Genomic DNA, 24,519 nt, shown 5'->3' with positions numbered 1-24,519 from the left:
TTTGTAGTCAAAGTGACAATTTGTATTGCAATTAGATATTCTGAATGTTTGGACACTCATGCTGAGTTCTGAGAAATCTAACGAAGTAAAGGTATGACTTCACTGAAAGTCAGTCTTTCTATACAGTAATTTGCACTTTATATTTGTATGTGCTTATGACGCATATGTGGCTAAAATCTGAGACATTTCTGCCCAGTTCATGTCCTGGCGATTAGATATGAGGAATGTGTGCACTTGTGTAAGGATCAGCATGAGATGTCAAGCTGAATGAAGTTGCAGGTGCACCAAAGCAAAACATTAACTCACAGTTTTTTCAGCTGCACAGATCCCGTTCTTGGAAGCATTTGTCCTTTTAGATTCCACCGTCTTCAGGGTACTATGTACTTTGAGGCCTTAAAGTACAGGATTTTGACAGAACTAATGAAAAATGGTGAAACAAACAAAAAAGAAACAGAAAACGCTTTATATAGACTCCTGTGGAATTTAAAAGAAAGGAATAAAGGAATGTGGAGGATTCTGAAACAGATGCAAAGGCTTAAATTGGCCAAAAGATTTTTGAACAGATAGAAGGACTAAAAGATTTGTAGATTTTTATGAGCATTCAAGAGAGTTCAGAGTGGAAGCGGTAACCATTCGCCTATTCAGTGTGAGGAATAAACTGATATAGTAATTTAACTAATAAAAAACACACACCTCTGTGTATCAAAGTTACATTTAAAAAAATTATATCCGTGAAAATAATTCCTCTTGCCAGATCTGTCAAGCTTAAACCTCTCTTTCCACTCACCCCTTGCTATTTGCTGCAGCTGGAGCACACCAGCTCACCTAGGACTCTGCTCAAACACTGTGAAACTAGGCAAAAGCAAGGAAAGTTTATTTATATAGCACAATTTGTGCACTGTGCAATTCAGTGTTGCTTTACAACACAATAGAAAATATAATAAAGGATACAAATTTCAAACTTCAAATAAACTAAATGAATGAAATTCATGAATGAAAATAGCAGAGTTATTTTACAGTCATTGCAGGGTAGAATAGACAAGTGTTGTCAGAGTTTGGAGCTTGTCAAACATAAGAAAAGATCAACTTTATTGTTTATTTATCTTATACAACAGAAGAAGGTAGAGGCTGCCATAACTTGCTGCCATTTAGGTGGCACATGTGTAATTATAAATATATAAATATCTACATATCTACTAATGGAATTAAAGACACAAGTGACATTATTTCTCTGGCTCTAGCAATGTTTTTAAAATGGTAGAAACTGATACAATTATTAAATTGGCATGACTATAATACCTATAAATTTAAAGATTTCTTGCCTGACACTTAATTTTAAGAGGGAGGGTTTAAAGATAAGAGCTGTCTTTTTTTGGCCCAGAGACAGTTACGTCAGTCGCTATCTGCATTGGGTTGGAGAAAAACTTTGCTGCACCCAGTCACTGATTTGCTCAATACAATGACACAGACGTTCAGCAGATTTATAATCAAATGCTGAAATGTGTATTAATTGTGTGTCATCTGCACAATAATGCAAGGCTACTTCATTAGTTAATATTAATTTGGCCTAACAGGTGCATATACACATTGAATAGTAGAGGTCCCAGAAAGAACCCCTGTAGAACTCCATATATCACTACCATTTGATCTGACACCTATAAGCTTCCGTCAATTTTTGCCTGAAATTTCTACTGAAGATGTACGGAAAGTAATTGAATGCTGTTCTGAACTGTTTGGAGTACAGGCATGGTTGGGGTCTCCTTTGAAAGCTTGACAACCTGGATTTTAACCCAGTGCAGTCAGAATTACTTTAACCCTAGGATGCATAGGTGGGGTCGAAATTGACCCCAGAGGTTGTTATTCCTAAATATCTTTAAGATTAAAAGTTTTGATATTTTCATATTCCAGATATTCCTCATAAAACATGTTTGTGACATGATGCCATTTGCATTTTTATTCATTTTTTCATTAATTAAAAAAAAAATCAGTTTTTGTATCAGTACCCCACTCTTTCTTCCATGGGCGGGGTCAAAAATGACCCCAAGTATTTCCAATGGGATATTTCACTTAACATTGGTTCTTGGCAACTGTGAGTGTAAATAAACATTTTCTGTCCCTCATACAACTGATGTCAGCAGTCCCACCACCTAGGAGGTCATTTTTGCACAGCATTATACAGTATTATCTCCATTTATGAACTTATTTTCATTGACAGAATATGTGAATTTTATGTGAATATCTGGTGAAATTTGCCTAGTTTGTGGGTAGCTAGCAATACTGTTAGCTAACAATATTGTTAGCAAACATTATTATTAGCAAACAGTATTGTTAGCTAACACAATCACACACACACACACACACACACACGCATGCACATACACTCATACACTGTTGTTACACTGTTATTACACAGTATCTTAGCGAACAGGATTGATAGCTAAAGTATTGTTAGCTAACACAAACACACACACACACATACACCATTGAATAATCGATGATTATATAATAGGCTACCTAATGGGTTAGTGTGTGTGTGTGTGTGTGTGTGTGTGTGTGTGTTTGTGTTAGCTAACAATACTTTTACCTAACAATCCTGTGAGCTAACATACTGTGTAATAACAGTGTAACAACAGTGTGAATGTGAGTGGAGCGTGTGTGTGTGTGTGTGTGTGTGTGTGTGTGTGTGTGTGTGTGTGTGTGTATGTGTGTGTGTGTGTGTGTGTGTGTGTGGTGAGTGTGTGTGCGCGCACACGCCCGTAGATTTACTTACAAAGCTACAACTGATTTACAGTTTTGTGCATTCAAACAGTGTCTTTTCTCATGTTTTTCCTTTTCTTTTCAACCTTTGTCCTCAAAGCGAAGACCGCAAAGCTACCAACTTCTGTTGGAAATGCAAATGCCCTGTCTGCAATGGTCACAGCCACAAGAAAATAGTCTGTGAAAGCTGTGAAGAGTGAGAAGAGACATGTTTGTGTCTGAACATGAATGTTGAATGAATGTTATTGAATGTTATGATTGTTATGAATGTTATTGATTATTGTTACTGAATGTTAATTTATGTGTCCCTGTGTCTGTTTTAAAATACGGAGAAAGATTAAACTTGTTTTGATACCGTTTCAGTGATTATTATGTGATAAAATTTGAATTTAAAGTGAAGAAAGAACATATCAAAACTGAAAATACTCTTTTGTTGAACAAATATATAATGTCTAACCAACATGAAAGAAATGTCAATTGGGGTCATTTTTGACCCCACCCATGGAAGAGTGTAGGTATTGGTTGGCCATGCATCCAAGGGCTAGGTGCTACTGGCCACAGTGTATTTTATGTTGGAACACACTGAATTAGGATGACTTTTATTCTCGCCTAAATTTTTTCCCTAATAAAACACCTGAAAATAAGTGTGGCAGCACTGTGACAGCTTGAAAACACAAAAGGCAACAGCCTGGGTTCTTACATAGTTCAGGTCAAAATTTCAGAGCAATACTACAATAAATGAGGTTTTCACACATGTATTTTGTACTGCTATGGCCAGGCGCTGTCAATTTTGGACCACCCTCTCTGTACACCTCTGCACACCCTGGGCAAAAATGGTATATGTTCGTTTTTCAGCCCGTTTTCACATTATTTTTCAACTCCAAAAACTCATAAAGAACTCAAAAAAGGCACTTCAGAGCAGCTCCAGTGTGGATCAGACAGAGACTGGGAGGGGGAGACAGAAAGGCTCCAGCTGCAGCCAGAGCCGAGGTGTGAAACGTCACACAACCCCGCTGGCAGAGGCTCTATTTATATCCTGCTATTCAGCAGGCTCATTGGCTATCAGCCCTGTCAGTCAAACATTTGCTCAGAATTTACTGATGAAATGAGGTTGGTCCAGATCTGTCAGTCTAGGCTACGGTTGGCCGTTTAGGGCTCGGAGGCAGGCCAGAGTCACTTGATTGGTTGAAACGCCGGTGTCAACATAAAGGAAAGACTTCAGTCGCCATGTTGTGTCCAAGACCGCATGGATCTCTGTATGTTGAATAAAAATATGGACATAAATACAGTGAATATGAAACGCACAGCGCCGCCATGCGCCGCGTGTGCGCGCACGGAGCCGAGCTATTTGTGGATTATTTACTTATTTCAAGACATGTTTGGACAAAATATTATACTTGCTGGTATTGTCTGGATGTCGAAGCTTGGATTCTGGCCAGTTTTTGTGGATTATTTTCATCTTTGACCAGTAAAGAGCGTCCAAAGAGCGTCCAAAGGTGAGTTGTGCCCTTTAAATTTTTGTTGTTTGTCGGACAAATGTGTTTATATTACCCGCTGTGGTAATCACATCTGAAAGTGGTTTATACCGGCGGATTCATGAGAATCTAAGCTTTACATGGATGTATAGTGTTTGTATAATCGCGTTTGCGGCTTCAGACATTTAAGGAAATGCTTATGCAGATCTCAAAGTGTCCCGCGGGTGGGACACTGAAGCGCAACAAGTACTTCCTGTCATGAAGATATGATTTGTACTGTTCAAAGACAGTCCTGCCTAGTTTCCTAATCTAATAACAAAATTTCTGTGCTCCACTGTTGTCAAAAAGCAGCACTTACATTCAGTAAACTGGAACGGAGACTTTACCTGAGAGGGTGTTCAAGCAAATGTCATTTATTACCTAGTGTAGTCTCAGTAATCTTTGTAATTTTCCTAACTGAAAGTCACCACAGCAACTGTTAAAAATTTGCTGAGTTGTTGATGAACAACGTTTTCAATAATTATTTGCCAAGAAACGAAATGTTTGATGTAGGCTGACAGTTGTTTAATGGGAAGGCGGTTGATGCCTCAGAAGAAATATGTCTCTTTCCCAAAACCTGCAGAAGTTGTCAATAAAGTTCAATTTCTTGAGAGTCACAGCATCAGAGAGCCATGTATTCAATGCGAATAAAGGAATGATCGACTGAGAGGCTGTAATTTGAAGTAATTCAGCCATACATATTCCAACTGGAAACAATTCTCTGAAAGAAATAACGATACAAAAGCAAGAAAAAAAGTGACTTTTACAAAAGGTTATCTTCAAAAACGAACACAGCATAGACATATAAAACATGAACAAACTATGAGTACTAGTGTACATGATGACTGGATGAGCAGTCACGCATTAGGAACCCAAAAATGTTTGAAGAAATGGTTAACTTTTTTTTAGCACAAACCACCAGATTTGACTAGCATTGCCGCCGTTTCTGGTTGAATTTTCAGCGCCAGTTTCACCTTGGGCATCTGTGACCTCGCAGGAATTGAAGTGTGTTACAGTAAAATATAAGAAGTACTGTCTTACATTTTTACAAATGATTTTAGACACTGAACTTGCTCCTAGATTTCTGAGGAGTTTTTGACTAAAATTTTCACCTGAAGCTTGAATTATGCTTCTCCAGGCTGCATGTTGCAATGTGCACAGGCATCCCTCTCTTAGTTATTTCTTTCATAAATGCATTATCTTTATGTCTGTTTTGATCTCCGTTCATGTACATCTTCAGAAAAACTTGATTACGGCTTCATGTATATCAAGGGTGTAATATTTGCAGTTTTAGTAATTAATAGATTTTTGTTACTGTTGTTGTGATTTTCTTTTTGACTGAACCCTCTCATAGTAGTTTTGTGAATACCTCATAAAAGGGAATTCTATTTCTTTCAGTTCTGTTTGCCAGGCTGGCATCAAACGTCTGCAGCCATGTTAGCAGCGTTGTGAGACAGTGGCACTTTGATCAGATGCCTGTGTCATTGTAGCTGGTCAGCATTTGTTAATTTGTACATGTACAGCCCAGACTGACGGATGATAGGCATGTCTGGTTTGGCTCTGGTTAAAAACAAAAAGCACGTAGTGAATTAGATGTTTGACCAGATGGGATTACATAAAAAGTTAAGGAATCACCAAAGTGATTAATTTTTACTCAGAGGGTCCAATGTATGTTTGTATGGCAATGACATAACAATCTATCCGATAGCAGCTCAGACACTCAAAGAAGCCAATATCAATCTAATCATGGTGCTAAAGGTAAGTAAGGTCATCAATACACTGATCCATTCATACTGTCAGCAAGGCTGAAGTTCAAAAAACACATAAAACAGCCATTTTAATTCTCTTGGAGACACACACTGTTTCTCAGCCAAACCACACACACCGGCACTCACACTGTCTTCCTTACGTCTTGAAGAAAAAGGTATTGATCCTTTAGTATAAGAATATTACAAATCTCAGTGGTTGAAAGTAAATGAAGTTGTGCCAGTGCTTCACAGGATAATGCATTTTGCCCCGAATAGTCTTTGGACCCAGTGAAAATTTATAACAGAGCTGTTTGTATTTCCAAGTAGGTTTTAACTTGTTAGACAAGCCCTGAAAGAAATAAGTTATCTTACACATTTTATTCTGCCAGTAAACATTCAGTAAAATGATGCAATCACACGAAACCTGTCACTTTGTGCTTGTAGCTCTGTTAATAGTTGTTCAGAAACACAGCTGGGCCCATACGACTGCACTTTGCACTTCTGTCACGGTGCAAAGAAATCTTAATCCGGTCCAGAAGTCAGTTCATCGCTAAGAACTGTTCTGACATTTTTTCAAAAAATAGGGCATCTACTACTGAAGAATTAAAAATGCTTATTTGTTAGTATTTTCAGTCAGCACTATAAAATGCGTTATGTGATGATCAGGCATAACAATAAAGTGAAAACTTGCTTTAATCTTTTTTCTTTTATTTTTCTGCAGAATTATTAAAAATCTAAATTTAAATCAGCTTCACAAAGTATTCAGACCATTTGCTGCAACTCTCCCAACTGTGGAAATGTATATCGTGTTTACTTTAATTATCCTAAGATGTATCTAAAATTTGATTGGAGTCCACTGTGGCAATTAATTTGATATTGACACAGTTTAGAATCCAATCTAACCCCTGCAGACCTCCATCCTATACTTTATTTAATTTATTTTCTCCCTTTCATTCTCTGATATCTTAAAAAACAAGACAAAAGGAGAAGAAGAAGAAGAAAAGATGAAAGTTGGTTTTTTAATCTCTTCTCCATTCTCTGATACTACCACACACACACACACGAATTACAACACTACATTGTGTTTGTCCCTTTCTACACCCATTTATTGGTATTTACGATCCTTCTACGCAGCAGTAAAACGTTTCATACCTGCTTCACAGCCACTGCTCTATTCATAAACATGTGATTACTAACAGTCTATTTTCATTCAGGAGCGTTATACACAAACATCACAGCTCAACACTTCTTGCTACTCTCCTCATTCTTGTGCCAGCTCGTTTATTTCTTGCAGCTCTTCTCAACACCTCGACCTCCCTCGTATTGATATTTCTACTTTTGATTTAGCTAAGATTATTCAAATGCATGGTAATTAGGAGTTCGCTCTCGCAAGCTGAATCCCTTGTTGCATCGCTCAAAGTAGGCTTTACATTATTTTTATCACCTTGATCCTTCGTGACTTTTCCTAATTTTATGCTCATACAGTAAAAAGGATTTTGAGCTGATGACATGCCTCAGAAAGAAATCAGTTTCTGTCTGGAGTCTCTCCGTGAAGAGATGCCAGCTGTAAAACTGGAATATAGTGGATTTTGCAGCTTGCTATGTGTGTATGTGTGTGTGCGTATATATTATATATATATATTATATACCGTATATATACACGTATATATACACGTATATATATACGTATATATATATATATATATATATATGTGTGTGTGTGTACATATATGGTGACTGAGTAGTGGTAGTAGTTTTCTTTTGCTCTTATCCAAGTCTTTTAAGCTTGGATTTATGTAACTGTGCTTATAAGCAGTTCACCAAGGGTTATACCTTACCCCAAAACAAAAATAATACCGGACCCTGGGTCCACATTTGATAATGCTAGTTGGTCCAAATAATATACATATATATAAAATATATAGATAGATAGATAGATAGATAGATAGATAGATAGATAGATAGATAGAATTGATGTAATAACATATTTTATGCAAATCTTTGTGTTTTGCAACCTTTACATGCAAGCTGAAGGATAATCTCTTCATTAAATCCAGCCTATTATAATTATTACAGACAACAGTAGAGTCTGTTAGACCCAACTATGAACAAGTAAAGCCATTGTCACAACACACAAAGGTTAAGAATGCCCATAATTCCAGAAAACAAATGTTAGTTTTGTTAAAAATGTAATTTGAATTGCTTGTGTCCCTGTTGTCTTTAGTTCTTTTTTTTGCCATCACTTTTCCTCACTGGAGGAGGGTAAAATTTTTACCCCACTATTGACTTCTTTTACAGTGTAGTCTCTTTATAGCTGCATGAAAGCAGCTTGCTGTACTTGTACTTGTGCTCTAATGAGGCCAAGCTAACTGCTAATCAAGGACGTCTTGTATGTTTATTGTCACAAAATGAAATGACGCTGGAAAACTCATGCCACTTTTTCTCCGTCCTCTCATATCTGTGGGCAGCAGCAGCTCCCTCTAACAGGCCACTTACAGAACTTCAACTGTTCAATTAACATCCTTTCTGAAGGCAGCTACACATCTTTCCAGTGGTTTCTGTCACTCAGAAAGATCTTGCGATCTCACATAGTTTTACTCACATAACCTTAAACACTAATTGTCTATCATAATTTAACCACTCAGTGAGGTGTGCTAATGTGCAAGGTTTTATTTTTTATTTTTTTTTAATCGGGCTCTGAAAAATGCTAAACATTTTGCATGCATTATATTACAGTTTATTAAGACTCCAAAGTCATGGATGGTGGTTTGACTGACAGCATGTCATAAGGCCAAAACTGGCAAACTCTGCAACTCAGTCCCCAGTATTTCCAGTGAAGGTCCAATCTGATTCCAAGTCGAACAATCCTTTAGCTCTTCCAATGTAGTTGCAAGTACCTAAACCATTTATAGCTATAATTCCTAGAACAAAAATCTCTTGTGAAATTTGATGACGATAATTCACTGATGTAATGAACTGAAACAAGAAAAAAACAAAAATGACAAGACCTTTTCAGCCATCTGACAATAGCCAATGTAGAATCTTTTGACTCACAACTGACAGCACCTTAACTGTAGATCCTAACTAAGTCTAACTAGATGCATGTCTCTTGAGGATCTTTGCCTATTCTCCTTGGCAAATTGTCTTAGCTCATCCACATCGCTTCTTTTTTAATAGACCTTTACTTAAGTTCTGTCAAAGATTCCTATGTCAGATCTAGGCTTTGATATATCCTATTTCAATATACTCGAAAAAGTTGTGGACCTACTTGAATTTGTCAGGTGTGTCATGTTCTTGAGGTAAGACCCAATAGTGACCTCAAACCAGACTGCCAGCAGATTTCTCTACATTATCCTTTAAAAGTCAACTTTATTCTTCTCCATGACCCCATGTACCTGAGCAAGAGTTCTCTGTGCTTGAAATAGCAAAATGTTCTAACAGTATTATGCTCCCACCTAATCTATATCTGTATTTAAAACTGAAGGCTTCTCCTTTCCTTTACCCCCTTAAAAAGTAACATCTATGGCTCCAAACAGCTCCAGATTTGTATCACCGGACCAGAACAGATTTCAAAACTCATCCCCGTAGATCCTTTGCTTTTTTGTCATGATGAAATTAAGAGTAGTGCCTCTAAATCTGACCTGTAAGTGCCACTGTCTTGTCAATTGGAGTCAATTTCAGTCAGATTTGGTTATGTGAGACTTGTCAGTCTACATTTGTTGAAGAATTCATTTGTTAGACAGCAATTGTTTGTTTTTGAAAAATCCAAAATGCACTAAATGATGACCTTATCGCTTATGTATGTTTTATGTAATTAATAGTATTGTATTAGCAACAGTTTGTAAGATCATTTTTACTTAAACGTCGCAAGAAATCTAAAAAAGAAGCCACATTTTTCTAAAACAGTGCTTCTTTGTTGTTGTTTTTTTACACAGTTGCTGTTTTCTTTATGGTGATGATGTTCATTGTTTTCGAGCAAAGTTTCTTGGTGATATTTCACAGCAAACAAACGTTTATAGGAGCCAGTTCCATGATAACAGTTTGCATTGATTTACTGCCTGTGGAATGCATCTCATCCCTGCCATTGCGCCCTCAACTGGACCACCAGAGCCCAACAAGTCCTGTCTGGCTCGCTAAACTGGGTCTCACTTTAATGGTAGGCCTTATAAACACTGCTGCCCCTTTCTTTGTTTTTGTTTGCCACTGCCCCACTTAAATATGTCCCCATCTGGCCGTTTATTTGTCTTATTTAAAGCCTATCCTCCTGGTACCTTTCAGGGTTTGGTTCAACACTTCAAGTCCACATTAAACTCATTCACACCGCTCCTGATTATTTTCAAATTTTTGTGTAAGGACAACCCCCAAAGTGATTCTTCTTTCACCTTTACATACATCCATCAGGAAGCAGTGTTCAAGTTAGATAGTGACAGCGGGTGTGAGTTTCTCACTTGCAGTGAGGCTTTCTTCAGTTTTTCATATTGTTTATTTGTAAGATTTCCACAAGCAGATAATAGAAATGTGTTATTTAAAGCACTTAATAGGGAGATGTTTGTTTATTCCTGTTGTGAGAGGTATTTAAGCTCCAAGATAAATATTAGCATTACTTTTGTTGCAGATGTGATACGTTTATCTCATTGTGTGCTGCTGTATGCTGATTGCTTAGCAACAAGATTTAGCATGTAGATATGACAGAAGAGCTGAGTAATCATAGCCCAATAAAAGGATCAGAGTGAATACAGGCACTGAAGACATACATACGTATGAAAAGCAGCATTTCCTTTCAGAAGCTTAAGTGCACAATCAAATCTGTCACACAGAAGTTGTAGAAGGACTTGACTGTAGATGTGAACGAGTCACACGAGTGCACAGTCTCAGCAGTGGAAAGAAATGCATGTGGTTTAACATTTAAAAATTAATATTTGTGGCTTTTCAAAAACAGAAATCGCAAATGTGTAGTGTAAGATTAATGCTTGAACCATTCTATATATTCTTTGTGTCCAATTTTATTCATTTTGAGAGCAGAAAAAAAGAAACTATATTTTGTTTAGCTTTTAAATTAAAGAGAAGTAATGAAGTGGTCTGAGATATATGACAAACACAACAACAACAACATAATAATAATAATAATTAAACACAATATTTTACAGATGCTGCTATTCTGTGCCAAATTTAAGTTGTTTCTTGGTCAGATTTTACAACGGACTTTAGATCCAATGATGTGGACCAAATCAAGGAAACATTGGTCAAAGGTAATCTTGGTGTTGTGACACGTGCTTGTTGAGCTTGTTTATGGAGCAAATAAAGAAAAGGGGTCACAAGGTCTCTTGACACTAACATAGAATCTGTACCTGCACTGCTACAAAGTAACCTCAAAATCCACTAATTGGAACTGGCCAGTTCTTTGAAAAGCAGCAAAGATAAGGCCATGAAGGAAACTGAACGGATATGTCACTGAGTCATGGCAGCAAGAAGTTACTGTAGCAGGAGGTCACTGATGTGGCTTTCTAGATGGATAAACAGGCTGCTTTGATTGCAAAGACTGTGCAGTTGGCATTTTTGTTTAGTTTACTTTGTTTGTTGGTAGTTCCGGAATGTACGTGCCATTTTTGGTTACAATTGAATATATATAAAAATTACTATAACTGCTTAATTTTCTTTTTATTACATTTTTTTTTTTTTGTAAAACTGGATGCAACATTTTGTGATAGTAGATGTTATTTCTCTAAAAATAAGTGGTGTGAAATCTACAAAAAGAGATTCTTCCTCTCTCTGAAACATAAAATTAACGATTAATCAGCCATTTATTAATGTCAAATAGTCTGTAATCTGAGGTTTCAGACTGACACTTTATAACAGATTCTTAGGCTGAGTTTAAACTGAGCAAGACCATACTGTGATAGTATAAATATCAACAGTATGAAAGAGGTAAATGACACCGATAAACTATTTGTACCGGATGGACTTTAACTTTAAAGTGTTAAAGACTGTTCTTTTTGTTCTGAAGTGATTCTTTTTCCACAGCCAGCGCATGTGATGCCCTCTCCATCATGAGCTCTCTGCTGAGCCACTGAGCCTGAAGTTCACTGTCCTCATGTTTGATGTTGTGGTTTGGTCAATATAAGTGGATTTGTTTTGCAAAACATTGAGCAAATCACTCATTAATACAAGAAATATATACTGTTGATTCACTGACATACGCTGACATGGTTATTTGTATTAACTGAAAGTATAACATGATAATAATTCTTTTTGCTCCAAATTTTATGTGCATATTTGTATATATTCTGACAGGAAAAACTGGGAAAAAAAGTCGCTCAGACTGCTGTGTCATTTAAGACCTTTTTATTTAATTGAGGATGGGTCTGAATGTTAATATAAGAGTTTATGCTTCTGAATAATAATAATAATAATAATAATAAAATGATAATAATAATAATAATAATAAAAAAGTACCACCAGTAAATTTACAAAGCCCACCACGAAGCCCTTTAATCCACTTTGCAACAGCTTAATAGAAATTTCTGTATTTCAAAGACAACAGTTTTATGGTACCAGCTTGGTAATCTGGATATTGTGAATCTGCAAGAATGAAAATGTAAACTTGTCTGTGACACGGTGAAACTGGCTGTGGATGCAGGTCTTGTGGGGGCTTTACGAGACAACAGTGTCTACCATCGGTTTCAAAGTCGTTTGGACCTATGGAGAAAGTTTGGGTGTTGGCTGTAATAAAAACAGTTTATTGATTGTCATCGGGAGCAGGGAGTTTCTCGAGTGTGGGCTCCACGCCCCAGATCTCACGAGCATACTGGGCGATGGTGCGATCACTGGAGAACTTGCCACATCCAGCAATGTTGTAGATCACCTTCTTGGTCCATTCCTTGGGGTCCTGATGTGAAGATAAAATGATTAAGTGAGTAATAACATTGGTAAATACTGAGATTATTCACTCTGAGTGCTTATTCTATTGACGGTGACACTCCTGTTAGAGCGAAAGTAATTAAAAAGTATGGTATGAATGCAAAGAAGACATTTATTAAACATTTCTTTAAAATTCACATACCTTGTAAAGAGCGTTGACCTTCTCCTGGCATTTAATGTAGTCTTCATAGTCAGCAAAGACCTTAAACCTGTGCAGAACGTGAAGCAATTAACTAAATGAAAAATGACATACATAAACAGCTAAACAGCATACTGCAAATGCATATATGTATGAGTACTGAATAGTGATGTGCATGCAAAAAACTGCAAGTCGGTGTGTTTTGTTTTGTTAAGTTTTTCCTTTTTTGCACCAGCATACAAGTTTATGCACATTCTTATTTGTATGTGTGCATGCAGGTCTGTGCCTCAGGCTGCTAATGTTAGATGTGTCTCTACCTGTCATGATGCATCAGCATGTTGACAATTTCCTTAAACAGGTCAGGCTGCTTTGGGCTAAAGAAGCCTCCAGCAATCTGGTCAATAGCCTGTTTCAGCTCAGGCAGGTGGTTGTAGTACTCTTCAGCGTGGTATCTAAGCAGGATAGAAAATAAATAATAAACACATACAGAAAAACGGAAGCACAAGCTTGTTGCTGTAGTGACTTGCCCATTCGCAAGGGAGTAGTAGTCAGTGCCTACGCGGAAATATCAGCAGGTTCCCCAAGGCCACACCTTTTAGAGTGGAAAACCTCAGCTTGTGTGGACAAACATTTGAGTCTAAGAGAACTTATGGGCAGATTGCAAGTAAGAGATCATTACCAAAACCTTTCCTAGACTGCAGAGCAGCTGGATTGTCAGAGTGTGTGGAGCTCACTACAGTGATATTAAGAAGTCTTGACAGTTGGCCTATCTTGGAGGTATTTCCCCAAATGGATCTGGTAGCACTCATTATATACTATAGTGGCAAAAATAAAAAGACAAGGATGGACCCTTTTCCCCCAACTTCTGCTCCCTCATATTTACCCCTATGGCATTATGTCAGGTCACATTATTTTTGGGCTTGTAGGAAAATATTTCATGACTTACAGCTGTATATCAAAAAATGTGCAGTGAAAAGATTTGATCGGCCACAAAGAAAAACATGTTCAAGGGAGACGAAAATACATTGTTTGGAGAGATTTGGGTAAGATGGGGTTACCCTTTCACGTCAAGTGCATCAACATCATCCACCCTCATGCCGAAGATGAAGAGGTTGTCTTCACCAGCCTCCTCGGCCATCTCGACATTGGCTCCATCCATGGTACCGATGGTCAGAGCGCCGTTCAGCATGAACTTCATGTTGCCGGTGCCGGAGGCCTCAGTGCCAGCTGTGGAAATCTGCTCTGACAGGTCAGCTGCGGGAATGGCTGCGAGATGACAGAAGGACAGGGTTGATGTCTCTAATAAGAATTTTCTGTTTGTGCTTTACGCTATACAGTGGTTTGGTAACTACCTTTCTCTGCCAGTGTGACTCTGTAGTTCTCCAAAAAGATGACTTTAAGGCGGTCTCCCACCACAGGATCATTGTTGACCACCTCACCAATAGCCGTGATTAGACGGATAATCATCTTGGCAGTGTGGTATCCAGGAGCAGCCTGCAAGACAGAAACTGTTAGAGGCCTAACATCAAATGCATTTAACTTCAGCCTATTCCATTAAAATACAAACCTTTCCTCCAATCATGACAGTTCTTGGAGTCCACTGCTTGTTGGGCTCCTTCTTGATGCCTGGCAGAGACATGAAAAGATAACACAACTAAAGTGTTCAGGCTCTGGCAAACAACCTGTAAAGACTTGAATGTGAGGCTGTTAAATGTGTGCTTACGGTTGTAATAGGTGATGATGTGCAGACAGTTGAGCAGCTGTCTCTTGTACTCGTGGATTCTCTTGACTTGAATGTCAAACATGGAATTGGGGTTGATCTTCACCTTGTAGTGCTCCTCTAAGTGCACAGCGAACTTCAGCTTGTTTTCCTACAAGACCAAGACATTGATTTTGTTAAGTTCTGCTTCAGCTTGTGTGGCTCTTTTGTATGTGTTGTACAAAGAGGCATTTTAAGGATGCTACAGTAGTGCAATCAGATACAACAGCTTGCGATGTTCCAAGTGTTAGAGGAAATTCATTTTCACAAAATGTCACGGCATCTCTCCACACTGATTACTGTCTCTTAGGCTTGGGGAAGAGTGTGTGCCAATGTATTCATTTTTAACTGCTCATCAAGTACAGAGAGAGTCAAATGCAATAAATTGTGGGTTTAAGAGGGAAACTCATCCTCTGTTTGTTTAAATTTCTGTCTTCGTCATACAACTAAATGAACTGAAACCATGGCCCAAAAAAAGCAGGTTGAGCAGGTGGCTGAGGCGTCGAGAGCCGGGAGCGGCTGAAGGAGAGCGCCGGCTGCTGAATGTCACACGGACCAAAAGCTGTGGAGCATTGTGCCTACAAGGCCTTGATGTAAACCCACTCATTCGTGCCAGACAGACAGCCAGACGGTGCCCATCTCTATCCTGGTGCTATAACACAAACGGCTCCTCGCTCTGGACGGCCCAAGGACGACGGCCATCTAAGTATATTCATAAAATGACGCTTTCCAGAGAGAAGTGGCAGCCCTGACGTTACGCTGACTAATGGAGGTTGTGACATTGATCACAGAAGAACAAACAGCTCTGCAGGTTGGTTCTTTGAGCAGAGTTGCTGCATCAGGTACGTTATGGAACAATCAGTGTATGTAATCTGTAACAGGCACAGACTGCCTGATGGTGGAAATGTGCCACTTCTCTGCAGGGCTTTGTGCTATTGAGCAAGGGCTGGGTCTTTATATCATGACAGAGCACAATTATGTATTCACAAGTATCTGATTATCTCCTTGAGCATACTAGTGTTAATTCTGAACAGACACGTTAACCTGACATTTGACAAAATACAGTATTCCACTCACCTGTTTCACTTTGGCAATATCACGAATGAAGGCCTCGTCATTCACATAGTCGCGGAGACTCTGAAGCTGGTCAAGGTCACGAATGAAGTCCTCACCAATTCTCTGATGAGAAAAAAATGAGATTGAGTGAATAAGTGAGTATCAGATAGATCATTTCCCACAGTGAAGTGTAACTTAAATATTATTTTTTTATGTTGTTTGTGTGTTTGAAAGGCAGCTAACCTCTGCGATGACCTCAGCCAGGCCGGGGTTGCACATAACCAGCCAGCGGCGAGGAGTAATGCCGTTGGTTTTGTTTTGGAACTTATGTGGCTCCATTTCATAGAAGTCCTTGAAACTGCAGCGGAGGGAAGCATCACATAGATCAGTACACACAGATGATGTGCAGGCCATGAAATGACAGAGGCTGGTGATTTATGAAACAGATACTACATATATAATGCACACACATGTATTGTATTGTAGAGTTAGTAATGGTTAGCCACTTTAATGTATTCCAGGCAAATAAGAATAGTAGGGATGTACACAGTAGCTTTGAGGATGTCAGAGTGAATCTGGGCCACGCCGTTGACAGCATGGGAGCCCACAATGCACAAATGGGCCATGTTGATCCTCTTTTGTCCACCTTCCTCAATGAGGGACATACGGCGAAGACGATCAACGTCACCTGGATACTTGGCAGCAACTCTCTGCAAAGGTAAAACAAACACGACATAAAAGATAATGAACTCATAGGTTACATTTCTTTATTTTTCTTGCAGAATCAGATTTTGATTGTCATATCGCAGTAGGTCAGTGCAGCTTTTCCAAAATAATATCAAACCTTGAGCAACAGAACAATTTCCATCAGAATGTCAGTAGATGAGAGTCAGTGTATTATTGTGCAGACCTGTTTGAGCTACATTTCATAAAGACTGCCCACCACTTCATGTCAGAAATCCTTCTCTCTCCATTCAGTAGAAATGTGGGAGTGCAGTTCTGACAGATGTTGCAATTAAAAGCCAATAAGCAGCATTTTGTTCTTTGACTTTTACATTACAGCATTTATGTTCTCATGCCAGTCTCAAAAGTCATTCTTTGCATTTTAATAGACTTTTCTGCTGTCTCTTCTCACAATGGCAATCTGGAAACTATTCACAATCAGACAAGTATATCAAATATCAAAATTTTAATGAAGAGTTTTGCTGTTTTCAATCCTCCAGATTATTATTATTATTATTATTATTTAAATTATTATTTAGTCAACTTGAATTGAATCCTCAATCAAATGTATTAATTCTAAGATTCTTTGACATTATGTACCTTTGTTAATTTATATCTTCTCTTGCCTATCAGGCAGATAGAAGCACAGAGAAATACTCTATGCCCACATTGAAATATGTTGGTAATAATCCACAGAGAACATTGGTAGCACATGGAGCTTGCTACCAGTTTTTTTTTATACTGTATATGACACGATGCAGCATGATTTAGATAATATCATGTTGCAATGTGCAGTACTAACCTCCAGGTGGCGGCGGTTGATCTCATAGACTATTTCCAGGTGACGGGGCAGCAGATGAGCAAACAGGTCGACTGGCCAGCGCTCCAGAGCTTCAGGAAGGACGGTGTGGTTGGTGTAGGCACAGGTGCGCAAACAGATGTCCCAGGCCTAAACAGCAGCAAAAGAAAACAGCAAAGTTCTGGATTTGTTTCCACCATCATCCCTGGAATCCAGCAACATCGCCAAAGCAGCAGCTGGTCTTCATACAATGTTAAACAGATAAAGATATTGAAAAAGATATCTAAAAAAAAAAACAAGAAAGTTACAAAAACTAAAACACTTAAGAATCAATATGAAGCAATGAAAGAAATGTATTATGACCAAACTTTAAAATGAGCTTCACATTTGGGAAATAAACCTTAAAAAACTTGCAAAAATTTATCTTTGGACAGTATTAGTCCTCCTCACCTTGTCCCAATCCAGCTTCTCTTCATCAACCAGAACCCTCATCAGCTCGGGAATAGCCATGGCTGGGTGAGTGTCATTCAGCTGGATGGCAACCTGGATACGCAGAACAATATTAAAAGTAAATACAAAAATTACAATACGCTAAGAAGTGCTTCATAGTCGCTGTTCATTTCAAGTATTCTCCAAAGCCACAATAAAAACCCACCTACAACCTGTTCAACACACTCACAGAGGCAATTTAATGAAGACTCACAAAGAACGTCATGGGAAAATCTTTTCATTCTTGACAGAAACTATTTTGTTGAGTTTTTCACTTCACCTTGTCAGGCAGTTTGCTGAAGTCTGTGCGAGCAATCTCCCTGGAGCCAAACTTAGAGACCTTGAAACGACGGATGATGTCTTGCAGGGTGGCAGACACCACAAAGTATTCCTGCTTCAGACGGAGCTCCTTCCCTTCAAAGAACTGAGGGTAAAGACACATATTTGTCTCTTTCTGTTCTGTAGGCAAACATGAATAGGGTTTTTATTCATTAAGCATAACCTTTTGAATGTCGGCAACTGACATTGATTCCCGGACAACAGAAATCTTTTTCAATAAAATAATCACCTCAGCCTTTCATGAAAAGAAAGTGTTGTATCACGGCGGCAGTAGCTCTATTTCTAATATCTAATTTAAATGTAGTATACATATTTTGCGTTTTTTAAAATACAAATATGTGTATACCCATCTATAATATTCGTTAACTGGAGTGTATTAAATATGTATAAATGTACACTTCCTTTTAACAAATATGTGACATTATGAAATCTGCCCTCTGTTCAGTGTATCAGTGATTCACTGATTCATTTCTTGTTGAAATGTAGGTTTAATTTCACATTTATGAAGGCTCGGGCAAGTAGGGGTAAGCTCTAATGTGTTTCATGCAGTGTTTTTGCCATGAATTATGGATATTTGAATGAGTTTTTCAAAAGACCTATGAAAATATGACTGGTCTACTTGCACATGTTCGTCACAAAGAGAGGTACTGCAAAGAAACTGTATGGAAGATTATTTTTTTCCAAAAGTCTGTTAAGATAAAAAATGTATGAAAATGAAAAAATGAGTCACATATCTTTTTTTCAGCAGCTGAAATTTACAGCATTCATTTTGTTTAAATAATCAACTCATTGTTTCCACACCTCCATATTTTTTAACACAAACACAAGGGTTTTAAAACGGCTTTGTAATACTGACTAATCTATGAGGTCCACCACGGTTTTTGCTCTCACATGCACAGACATAAATTACCAAACATGACATGAGTTACAGCTCAGGCTAGATGGTTATCTCCTAAATCCTCCTTCTTGAGCCTTCAGGGAGTCGGCACATCTTTAGTCAGGTCATGTCAGATTTAAAAGACGGCTTCAGAGGAAGCTGAAAGAGCATACAGTGGCTCCGGGTGAACACAAAGGATATTAGTTGGGAGCCAGATTGTGCAGGTCCATCCCTCAGCTGAGAGTAGATAAGCCCTATCCATTCATACAGGAGCCATGCAGTCCACAGCTCCCTCAACTATGACATCAACATGCATCATTTCCCTCTAATCCAAGTTAACATGCGGATGTTTGGCCTGTTATTTCAGGCCTGGAGAGGATTAAAAGATAATATAGTTAGATTTTCTTACATTATCGTTGGGATACAGCACACGGGAGATGTTCTCAGCCAAGTTTCTGTCCAGAACAGCCTGGATGTAGCCACCAATGTTGACTGCAAGAAAATCAATACATGAACTCCTTCTTAGTTCAAGGTAATTCTCATTTAGCAGCTGTTACGCGATTGAAAACATGTGATCGCTGCCAGACACATACAGTCTTTAAGGTTGAACTCGCAGGGTGCCTTGGCAGACCACAGCCTCATGGTGTTGACAACGTTGTTCCTATAGCCAGGCACAGGGGTGTCATATGGCAGAGCCAACACCACCTGTCAATGTCATCACATGAAGAGACAGAAAAGTGAAATATATATAATCATATCACCTAATCGTTGATATTCTTTTACTCAGAATCATATTTTCACCTGAGTGTCAACCCATTTGACACCATCAGGGTGATGCTCTGTCCTGCCATAGAAGTGGACTGGACGCATGTACTCAGGATGCGCTTTCTCCCAGGGGTTGCCATAGCGCAGCCAATCATCAGCCTCTTCAACCTAGATAATGACATACATTTATACTGAGGGAGAAAAACACTCGTTAGGTAAGTGGCTTCTGAGAGAAGCCAGACGTGGAAAATGACAAGGAACTTTAGGTCATGATAATGATAAAGCAGACTCGCCTGGAAGGTGGTTTGAGGTAAAAAGAAAATAATAATAAATTAAAAAAGAGAAAAGACTCACTCACTGAGGCGTAAATATACATTTTCAAATAAAACTCGATTTTTTTCTAACCTGCCAGCCATTGACGATTTTCTGATTGAAGATACCGAATTCATAGCGAATGCCGTAACCATAGGCAGCCAGACCCAGGGAAGCCATGGAGTCCAAGAAACAGGCTGAAATAAGGAAACAGATCAATTTTTTAGCTCTTATATAGAAATAATGCATTATTTAAGTCAGTCAACACCGAGAAAAATTCTTTGAATGTATTAAAGATGAAGGGTGAAAAAGATGTTCACCGGCAAGGCGGCCCAGACCACCATTACCCAAACCAGCATCTTCCTCCATGTCCTCCAGCTCCTCCATGTCCAGACCCAACTACAGAGGGCAGCAGAAACAACAGGGACTATTGAATCAGTGCTGTTTGGATGCTATCCTCTTTTTAAAACAGCTGGAGACATTCATTTCGCAGTTATAAGAGGATTATCACCTGGTACGTGGCCTCATCACAGGCGTTCTCCAGCGCGAGGTTCACCATGGTGTTCTGGAGGGTGCGGCCCATGTAGAACTCGAGGGAGATGTAGTAAACACGCTACAGGAATAAGAGGAGATAAAATCCATGTCAAATGGAGCAAACAAACAGGGAAACATGATCTTATAAACACTTTCAGGGATCTTTTATTGACACTGTATGATTGGGGTCACAGAGAGGTCTCCACAGTATACGTGATGGGTACGGTAAAGCCTAAAACCGCTGAGATAATATGCCAAATGTCAAAATGACAGGCAGCCCATACAGTCACAGAAATATTCAGGTTTCATGATTTATCTTCATGCATGGGAGTGCATAGAAATGTGCCACCTGAGCCTGTGTTTAGCCTTTGCCATTTAGTTCTCCATGTGTGTGTGTGTTTTTTTTCCTCCCCTCAGACATGGAAGGGAGGATACAGACTGAGGAGGAAAGGCAGAGGGAAGAGACAGGACAGAGGGGCAGATTGCTTTGGGTATTGCATAACACCAACATTTTGGCCCAGGCAAAAAATAGCCCCTGTAGAGGTTGCTGTAAAGGTCAGCCCGAGCCTGATACCCTTTCATTGTGGAGTTCAAGTCGAGACTGATAGGAGAAGTGGTTCAGATAGATGTGTAAAATAATAATGAATACAAATGACACTGAGCAGCTAACAGGATCTCTTGAATTATATATGACTGTATGTTCCAAATCTTATCAGACTTCAGTCCGTGTTTCATCTCATTACGCTGATTTGCTCGCTTTTTGTTGTTTTTTTCTTTTTCAAAAAATGCACATTAACAATTTCGATTAAAAAAAGGCCCTGTTGCAGTAAATGTAGTTCTGTAGTACGTGATGTTGGCACCAAATTACACTTCAGCTTGGATGTCCTTCCTCCTTGAACTTTCTTGTTCGACCTTTAAGGGATTCACCTTTGACCTTTCAGTCCAGAACTCCAGAACAAGGTGTCAGATGGTTTCTCTATTCTAGGTTCTACCCTATCAACATTTGATTAAACGGTTTCAGAAAACTAGCTTGTTTTGAGACATAAATGCCTCCCTACTGAGATTAATGCTTTGGTGCTTAAGTTACAGAACTCTAACCATGCAAAGTAAGCCAAAGTGTGCAGGGAAATAGTCTTCCGCCGTTCAGAAAAGAAGAATTATCCCCTTCATTCAGCGAGGTTATTAATGATCTTGCAAGGCACATTTTTTTTCCCTCTAAGTAAATGGAAGAGGAGCTTTTCCTCTGCTTCTGAAACCTCTATTGTAATCGAAGCGGTTTTGCGTGACATTTTCAAGCAATAGCGTGGTGTGGTTTGCAATTTTGCTGCTTTATTCAAGTGACGCCAGCTTCCTTTTGTTCTTCCAAGGTTCTTTCTTTGGCTGTTGGTTAATACTGTAGTTGCTGAGATACAGCTTTGATGTAGCTGCTTGTAAATGAACTCACGTGACCTTGGAAGCATGTGCTCGTATGAAATAAATAGGGGCTGTGTGCTTTATGGTAAGACAGGTTAAGGAACAAAAGGTCTTGGGGAGGTACCCATTACAGCCATGGGAGCATACCAGCAGAGTGCTAAGAACCTCCAGTGAAGTTTAAATGTCAAGACTTGGCATTACACTGACACCAGGCCATTAAAAGTACAATTTAAGAATACAAAGCCCATGCTCTCAGCAATGGAAGAAGCATTCACATCCCATACTTAAGGAAAAATACCAAAATAGCAAAATTAAATCAAAATACATCAAAATACATCAAAATATTGTCAAAGTATTGACGGACGTCCCTCATTGTAGCGAAAGCGGTATCCTGCAGCCGATATATTGCATATATTACATTTGATCTTTCATATTATTGCATTAGTATATAATCAGCACTTCACTGTTGCATATACATAAGTATAGAGAGTAGCAGTGGTTTAGTCCAGATGCTTCTAACATGTGTATCAGGCCCATTTATTGGCCCAAGAGACACATTTGAGGGCTCATGAGATAACTAATGGGAGAAGAAAGAAGAAGAAATCAAGGCCTTCTGTAAAAATCTATACTGATTTACTGTGTTTTTCCCCAATGTCTGCTTTTTTTTGTGAAATATTGGTGAAAGAGTTTTTTAAATGAACCTGAGAGAATGTAGTTAGTTACTTTACACCGCTGTCTGCATTCAAATGCATTAAGTGTGCAGAACAAACAGTTACTCCAAGAAACAGTGCAAGATCCAAAGTTATGGCACTGAATGCAAATGACCCCAATGCAGCATTCTTCATTAAACATCCTGAAGGTGTGAAGGAGTTCTTAGATCAAATACTGATGCCAGTATTTTGATAATATATATATATATATATATATATATATATATATATATATATATATATATATATATATAAGTGCTGTTGTTTCCTGACAAATGCAATATGTTAATACTGTTATATCCATTATAACAATAGCAGCATTTAATTCATTTATATTTCACCGGCTGATTTTCTGTAATTTCCACATTTCTGTAAATCGTGTCTTTGATGCTGCTCTGACAAGAACTTACTTTGGGATCCTTCTCATAGTAGTGCTGCTGGGTTCTGATCCACCTGCCAATCAAGCGTTCCCGCACTGTGTGGGCAAGAGCAAAGTAGTAATCCCTTTTGGTTGCCACATTTCTGTCCTTGACCACCGTAAAGTGGAGGTGTCTGTTGAAGTTCTGCTTCAGTTCTGCAACGTTTTCAATGCCGGCGAGGCCTCGCACCGAGATCTGTTTCCTTCTATCATGGTCAGACAAGGGTTTAGACATGGTGGCACGAGTTGGCTCTGACTCTGGGAGAATGTAAACAGTAAGACAGCAGATACACACCACCAGGCCCTGACACACAGCAGGAGAAGCATCCGCACCACAAGGCTCAAGTTCATGGTTTTAAAGACACCGGTATTAATATTAAGTAGAGGGTGGAGCAGATTGGATATTTTAGGTAAAGGGTGGGGCCTGTGCAGAGGACAGTGGATGCTACTTTTCAATGATGTCACTCATGATTAAATTATGGGCCTGTTTGATATTTATTATATCTGACAGGCAGCAGAGCACAGCATCTCATTTACAGTACTGTGTATGTGTTCTGAATAAACAGACTGAAGGTTTTATTTATGGGTCCATAAATCAGTACTTTTCCTACTCCTTCCCATGACATGCCTGTATTTCACGGTTAGATAGATGTGACATTCACAAAGCTGACAGCCTACAATGGTTTGAGTGATCGAGCATTATTTATTGTCCTCATTAAAATTTTAATAATGTCATAAAATCAAAATATTGCCCTTTTCTAGTTAGTGGCTAGCAGTTTGTAAATATATTTTCAATAAAGACATTTTATTGTGTCTAAAAATTAAAGCACCGCAAAGTCTGCTACTTATCATGCCGTAGGGTGATACTATATCTGTAAGGTTCTGCGTTAGAAGGACAGCTACAGGATGGATTTTTTTTTTTTTTTTTTTAGCAATTCACTCTGCAGACTCTGGATCAGATCTCACTTGTACCTTGGCCTGCTCTGAAACCCAAACAGCAGCATTGCAGAGTTTCACAGTTTCATACTGCTGTATCGGTTCACAACTACTGTACATAGACGCACTGTCAGTAGGTACAAACTGGTAATCTACTGTGTGTGGATCACATCTGTTCAAGAGCCTGGAGCAATAACAGACACAAAATCAGCTGCAGTGAAGCAACTAAACCCACTCTATTTTCAGTTATCACTCTAGCCAGCTGAACTATCATAAAGTCTTGACCTTCTATAAATAGTAACTCTGACCCAGT

At 38.7% G+C, this 24,519-nt stretch overlaps 1 protein-coding gene across 1 annotated transcript; it reads right to left on the bottom strand.

Moving 5' to 3' along the window:
• Positions 1-12,346: 12,346 nt before the first annotated feature.
• pygma (phosphorylase, glycogen, muscle A) lies at positions 12,347-23,583 on the bottom strand. The gene is made up of 20 exons (XM_022190479.2): positions 23,263-23,583; positions 20,707-20,808; positions 20,516-20,594; positions 20,289-20,392; positions 19,920-20,051; positions 19,712-19,823; positions 19,528-19,610; positions 18,183-18,326; positions 17,864-17,956; positions 17,417-17,563; positions 16,438-16,601; positions 16,135-16,249; positions 15,913-16,014; positions 14,800-14,947; positions 14,644-14,702; positions 14,429-14,570; positions 14,135-14,342; positions 13,394-13,528; positions 13,080-13,146; positions 12,347-12,905 (listed from the first exon to the last, which is right to left on the bottom strand). Exons 1-20 carry the CDS (start codon positions 23,503-23,505, stop codon positions 12,756-12,758), a joined length of 2,529 nt encoding a protein of 842 aa, XP_022046171.1. The 5' UTR covers positions 23,506-23,583; the 3' UTR covers positions 12,347-12,755.
• Positions 23,584-24,519: the final 936 nt, after the last annotated feature.

This window comes from Acanthochromis polyacanthus, chromosome 17, assembly GCF_021347895.1.
Source record: "Acanthochromis polyacanthus isolate Apoly-LR-REF ecotype Palm Island chromosome 17, KAUST_Apoly_ChrSc, whole genome shotgun sequence".
Lineage (NCBI taxonomy): Eukaryota > Metazoa > Chordata > Actinopteri > Pomacentridae > Acanthochromis > Acanthochromis polyacanthus.
Note: the sequence above shows the minus strand (reverse complement) of the source record. Positions and strands in the feature narration are given on the sequence as shown.